General features: G+C 59.9%; 1 protein-coding gene across 1 annotated transcript in view; it reads left to right on the forward strand.

The window, feature by feature from the left end:
• Positions 1 to 973: 973 nt before the first annotated feature.
• VOLCADRAFT_94932 (uncharacterized protein) overlaps positions 974 to 6504 on the forward strand; it is a gene marked incomplete at both ends in the record, with an annotated part of 10926 nt that continues 5395 nt past the window's right edge. The window contains 8 exons of the mRNA XM_002954032.1: positions 974 to 1019; positions 2330 to 2443; positions 2486 to 2568; positions 3129 to 3374; positions 3410 to 3477; positions 3913 to 4959; positions 5230 to 5692; positions 6213 to 6353. Of these exons, the coding sequence (XP_002954078.1) occupies positions 974 to 1019; positions 2330 to 2443; positions 2486 to 2568; positions 3129 to 3374; positions 3410 to 3477; positions 3913 to 4959; positions 5230 to 5692; positions 6213 to 6353 (2208 nt within the window). The remainder of the gene's footprint in view (positions 1020 to 2329; positions 2444 to 2485; positions 2569 to 3128; positions 3375 to 3409; positions 3478 to 3912; positions 4960 to 5229; positions 5693 to 6212; positions 6354 to 6504) is intronic.

Consider the following 6504-nt stretch of genomic DNA (forward strand, 5'->3'; position numbering starts at 1 on the left):
TAACAAATTAAAGTGATAATGTGGGATAAGGCTCCTTAAGTACTTCGGTGCTGCACATGCAGTTAGACGCCATGCATGACGAGCCGGAAGTCGGCGGCAACGCTGTGTACGGCCGTGGCGCCATTCCCGCCGTCCTCCCGGCTAATCATCAGTGCCAGACAGGATAAATGTTGCAGGAGATACACTGGTCGTCACTGATACGTATTGTAGGCTGCCTGACTGCACCGTGCTGCATAATTTTATTGCTTGATCCGGTGTTTCACGGCGGCCAATTAATGCAGTTCAGACCATTTGGCGTCAGGGTGCTGATCTGTGCGTGGGACGCTGCTATGTTTAACTAATCGTGCTGGACTCTGACCTACAGGTGCTGGACACGGCCGTACCGCCAGTGGCCGCCACCTGCCACAACGCCAATCACTATAACGGGCTGTTGCACCCACATTTTGCAGCAACACGCGGGATAATGGGTTCTGTTGATGCCAGACCGCAACAGGCGGCCAGGTATCATGGATTGCATCTTGCATAGTCGTACTCGGTATCTCCACCGATATCAGATCGTTAATGGAGGAGTAAGGGGGCACTGTTTGGAAACCGGTCACCACCGGATATTATCCATGTATGGGATGAGGGACAGATGTTACCATTGAGCACCAGGCTTAAGGTTTTGCAGGGGCTTGGTGTATAGTGGCCCAAAAGGGTAACGTGTCAGCACAGGTTAGGATGCCAGCAATCAGCGCTTGCGACTTCACCGAACCCAGCTAACAGTAATGTTGTAAAACCCTGCCAAGCTTTCCAGATCCACATTGGCCAATAACTAATTCAGCTGCTACTCGCTTCGGGCTCCACATTTCAATAGCCGGAAGTGGGTTCTCCAGAGCATATTGGGCCGGTTAGCACACGTTTACGCGTGTACATGCATGTTTGTGATGCAGCCGGGGGACTGGGCTGGGCTGGCCTGCAAGTACTCGTTTCCATGTCTTATTCAAGCTTCGTGGTTAAATGGATAGGTCCCTGGCATGGTGAGTGAGCCAACTCATCTGGCCTTGCACAGTAGATGTGCCGTGATCATTCGTGTAGAAAGACTCAGATTCCTCCACGGCACGCTGCTTCGCTAACTGGTTTCTTCCATGACGACATACGCAGCACATTGTATTCTGCCGCCAACAAAGTGTTTCGGGAGGTGGTGTGAGCTGCACGAACCCCGGGGGAGCCGGGGCGGTACGTCTAGGGCTTGGCTACGTGCGTAGGTCCAGCATGGCGAGTAAGCTGTCCTGGTAAACCGCTTCCAGGAGTATGTTCCATACGTGGAAGCCTTAACGGCAGCTGCTGCCGCGTTGCGTTTCCGAGCATGGCAACCCGACTCCGGATACACGTCCGTTATATCAGAGGTTCCAAGCTCAAGTCCAATTAATGAGGACCATATCTGATTCGACATCAACAACACGTTTCCAAACGCACAAGCTTTTCCTGCTGATCTCTCATGCGAGGTATGAAAAGAAGTGAGCTGTGTGGGCAAGGCGCCGCTGCAGCCTTTCGGTGCGTCCCTGCCCTCTGAATCCCACATCGAAGCTGTTTCGTGAACAGCCCGCAGCAAGTCCGTCGCTGTCCAAGTTGGAAAACTGAACAACGGGCTGGTCCACGCGTCAATCTAAAGCGAACTCCAGTGAGCATCCCCAGAGTCCTGTACTATAACGGTCCGCCATGCGTTGCATCAGCAACAGCACCACCTGGCCATGTAGCCTGGAAAATCACACCAAACGGAGCCCAATCTCCAAAGACACGCACCAAGTTGCCAGGAAATTGGTATTTTCCAAGAAGCCATGTCAGAAGCACTGAGATAGTTCGGAGCAGGCAGCCATAAAGTTAGGATGAGCGTGGGGGGTTGCGTGCTGACCGTTGCTCAACCACAAAAAGCATAACTAGAGACACCTGAGCAAGTCTGAGAGGAGATTACAATAACGAGGCCCCGGCGACAGTTACGCTCCTTCATCGGTGGCGTCTTATGCAGCAAGTCTACGTCGGCATAACTGGAGCAACAGTTGCTCTTCCACGTATCGGAGTAAATACGATTGTTTCTTTATGTGCAATGTTTACGTCCAGCTTAGCTCTGAGGATAAGCCCCCCGGTCGCCCCAAACCCCATCCCGCCCCCAACCCGCCCTCGCCGCAGTGATGTGCCATTTTCAAGTCCAGTCGCGCAGAAATACGGGTTGTCTATTTTTATATTACTCTTCAAAGTTCTGCCCCTTGTTTAGGTTCTAGTTTCACAACCGGGGGTGAGAACAGCAGCGCCATTCGGGCCGGCTAACTCTGTTCCTCTCCCGCACCAGACTCTCTGCCTTTTAGCAACATAAAAAGTGGTACATACTTCTGGGCCTGCCACGCCCGCGGTGGAGCTCGGCGATCGCGGCGCCACCGGCTGGACCCCGAAGCGGGGCTCACAGGTATGGCATCCCCCGCGTCCCTCCGCGGCCCTGCGGGCGCAGGGGTTGCCATCAGTAACAACCTGAGGACCCAAAGCTGCGGTATCTGGCCCATGCGTGGACCGGAACGCGCCTGCAAGATATCGGTTCGCTGTGCGGGAAAGCCCCCAGTACAGAGCGGGGCAAGCGGCAGCCGCACAGATCAACGCAGCCTTGACCACGAAATTTTGTAGTCTCGTATTGGAAACCGTCTTCTGGGCTTTTTGTGCGCGCGAAACCAGCTTTTGCTGAATTACGGCTACTTGTGCCAAAACTCCGACCTCTCGGCGACTCCGCTGCTCACCTTCGCGCGTCCCGGTACCCGTCACCCTGGTCCTAGTATCTCAAAACCTTCCCGTCTCGCAAATGCAACAAGTCGCCTCGCAGCGGGCGTGGCTGCTGACTAGGAGCTCCTGCTCCTGAGGCGGGTATGCGCGGTGTGATGCGGCTTCACAACCTCCACGCCGTGCGCTTGCAGGCCCCGGGGTGCTTCCCTCTTTCAACCGCTGCAGCTTTCCCTAGATCCCCTCCCCGTCCCCCTCCAAAACCCAAACCAAATTCCCTTTTCAGCCGTCACGGACGCCGCGACCTGTTTGAAGCTCTCGGACAGTTCTGGCGTCTTTTTCTGAGCCCCTATCCCACGAATCTCGGTTGCGCAAATGCACAGGCTTTGGGTTTGAAGAGCACCTGTGCGCGCGGCTCCCAACCACGACGGCTGGCCGCGGCACAACGACGGCCCGCGAGCCAATGCTCCTGTGAGGCGCACACACGCACACGGACGCGGACAAGGACACGAGCGAGCGCGCAAGCGCAAGGCGCATTCGTTCAGACCGGTGAGGCCTCCTTCCGCCATCGGCGCGTCAAAGCAGATTCCGGCTTTTTGGCACGCGAAAAGCAGGATAAGGTTGTTCTCGTGAGTGAACCAGCGCCTTGGACTATCGCCTGCAGGCAGGGCAAGAAGAGGACAGCTTACAGGAATCAGGAGCAGGAGTAGCAGGAGCAGAAGCCACCAGGAGGTAGGGCTTTCAATGGTAGGATCCTGAAAACTGATTTCAGCTCTTCGAGGGCGGCCCGGAGCCTCTCGGCGTCCGAGTGGTGGTAGGCGGTTGGGAGACGTCCATTGCCAGGTGCAGATCCTGGTGTGGTGGAGGGGATGGTGTGTGGGAGGGCAAGGTCGTGATGGAGTGCGCGGCGGGAAAGCATAGAGCTGTCCTTAGCCTGCTTGCCAAGCTGGGCTGGGAAAACGTCGAGAGCTGGCTCGTTGTGTTGGAGAGCGCGAGGGCGAAAGGCAATGGCGCACTTCCGCCGCCTCCGGCGGCAACGGCAACTGCGCCAGCGCCACCACAGCTGCTTCGCCGAAATGGCCCTGTGTGGATTTGCGTGATGACCGTTTGGCTTCATCATCCCTCCGCTGACCTTCCCCCTACCTCTCCCCCCCCACACCCCACCAGCTCTTTTCCCTTCACCGTCGGTGCGTCGCTTCAGCTGCCTGCTGCTGCCGGGCGAGCTGTACGGCCCCCTGACGACAATCGCTCTATCATGGAGACGAATCGACCCAAGGATGTGGACCGGGAGGACGTGATGGTGCTAGCACGTGGAGCTGGTGAAAGAGGAGGAGGTGGAGGAGGAGGAGGTGGAGGAGGAGTGCATTCTTGCATTGAACCCAAGGTCGCCGTCATGCTTTGTACGGACCGACAAACTGGCGGCATCAGGCACACCGCGGCGGCTTCAAGGGCACCAGGCGCTAGTGCTCTGCTTACGTGCAGCGGCGGGGCCGACGTCCGTCCGTTGGGCGATGGCGAGTGTCGTACACCGCTACCGGAGGCGGCTGAGCTTGCGGCCATGCTGCCGCCGGCGACGGCGGTAGGCGGGCAAACGCCGGCTGCGGCCGCGCGGCGGCACTGGCGGCGGCAGCATGAGTTCCTGTCTCTTGACGGCGGCGAAGAGAAGTACGGCGGTGCGATGCCGCTGTCAGGCGGTGACGACGTCGGTGCTGGTGCGGCCTTCGGATCTGCCACTGCCGTGGGCGCTGCCGCCGCCGCATCCCCGGGCGGCCCATCACCGGCGCCAACTCCACAGCAGCGCCAAGCGGCCGCATCGCCCATGCTCGTCGACGGAACGAGCCCGACGGTGGAAGCGGCAGTGTCGCCGCCAGCAGTGCTATCGGGCGTGACGGCGGTCAGCTCCGGTGACACGGCATCCCCGCCTGGGGGCGGCAGCGGCGGCGCCGCCACCGTTTCCCCCAAGGCTGGGTCATCGGCCAAGGCCAAAGGAAAAGGAAAAGGCAAGAAGAAAGGGCTGGACATCGATCTGGACCTCCCGGATCTGGATTCGGAGCCGGATTTGGATTCGGAGCCGGAACTGTCGGAACATGATCCAGATGCTGATGATGACGAAGGCGACGAGGACGAGGAGGAGGACGTAACCGGGGCGCGTCAATCTGTCGCGCCAGGCAATGGACTTTTCACTTCAGAGGGACGTCACACGGCAGGCATGGCGTTAGCTGACAGAGAGCTGCGAGCCGGTCTCCTTGCGCGCTCCATGCCAAACGCGGAGGGGGCCGCCAGCGGGGGCGGCGGTAGCTATCCTCTCAGTAACGGCGGCAGTGGAAGCGGCGGCGGCAACGGTGCGCTTGGCAGCAGCCGCAACGGCAGAGCCGAGCAGGGCAGCGCGAGCGACGCGGGCGAAAGCTCCGATGGCGGCGGCGGCGGCGGCGGTGGTAGCAGCAGCAGCAGCGATCACGACGGGTACGACGTTGACAAGCGCAGGACGATCACGCCGGGTGCCCTGCGCATACGGCGCAAGGAGAAGGACAAGGCTGGATCTGGGGCCGCCGCGCTGAATGCGGTGGCGAAAGCCACCGCCACAGGCGGCGGCCAACCCGGAGGCGGCGACGCCGCCGTCAACGCCACTGCTGGCGCCGGCGCTGGCGGCTCCAAGCCGAGCATCGCAGACCTCGACGCGCCTAGTTTCTGGGCAGATGACGAGGACTACATCTACAAGGACGTCGATCCAAATGATCTGGACATTGGCATTGAGTTCCCGCGTATGGAGTTGAAGTCCGAGGACTTGGAGCTGCCGTCTGACGACTTTTGGGCCGAAGGAGAGCATGAGGGCGGCGAGGGCGAGGGGGAGATGGTGATGGGAGAGGACGGCAAGCCGGTCCGACGTGTACGGCTGAGCGCGGCGGCCCTTGCGGAAGGGGAGGCCTTCATCGGGCTTGAAGGACTGGTGAGACTGATGACCGGAGGTCGGCTCTGCGGCATTGTTACTCTGGCTCTGCGGTGGGCAGTGGATTTTTATGTTAGGCTGGGGTGCGCTCTCTCTCTCATTTTGTCGCTTTTCCCTTCTCAAAGACTTCGGTCGGCTAGGGAAGTTGGGAACCGGGGCGATGGGGGGGAAGTGAGCGTGTATATTGCACTTTCATGTGCTTTCATATGCTTAATCTCCTTCCAGAAGCATTTGGCGGTGCAGTGCTATGCTGGCTATGGTGCTGTACTATGCTGGCTGTGGTGCTGTACTCTGCTGGCGGTGCTGTGCTATGCTGGCTATGGTGCTGTACTCTGCTGGCGGTGTAGTGTTACTAGTAGCGATCCTGCCTCTTCTTGGTGTCGTTGCGCCGCCTCGGCACTTACTGCTGCCGCTGACGCTGTCAACTGGCGTTGGTGATGCGGTCGGTGACGTCGACGCTGCCGATGGCGCCGCCGCTGCCGCCGCCTCCATGGATTGCGATGCTGACGCTGACACGCAGGTTTCCTGGGGACGTGACGGCACGTACCGCGGGACGATTACACGCTTCGATCCAACTCGTACACGTCTCATGTGGCTCATGTCGTACGAGGACGGTGATGAGGAGTGGGGCGCCGTGACGGAGGACCGCAGTGGCTGGCGGGTGCATGGCGGCCTGCGGCCCGTGGCGTGGATTGGACAGCCGCCGCCGCCCACTGACCCCCTCAACATCGCGGCGGCGGCGGCGGACGCCATCCCCGCGCCCGCGAACGCCGCCGCCAGCACGCGCGCGGCAGCGGCGGCAACCGCAGCGG

The sequence above is a fragment of the Volvox carteri genome, assembly GCF_000143455.1.
Source record: "Volvox carteri f. nagariensis unplaced genomic scaffold VOLCAscaffold_40, whole genome shotgun sequence".
Taxonomy (NCBI): Eukaryota; Viridiplantae; Chlorophyta; class Chlorophyceae; order Chlamydomonadales; family Volvocaceae; genus Volvox; species Volvox carteri.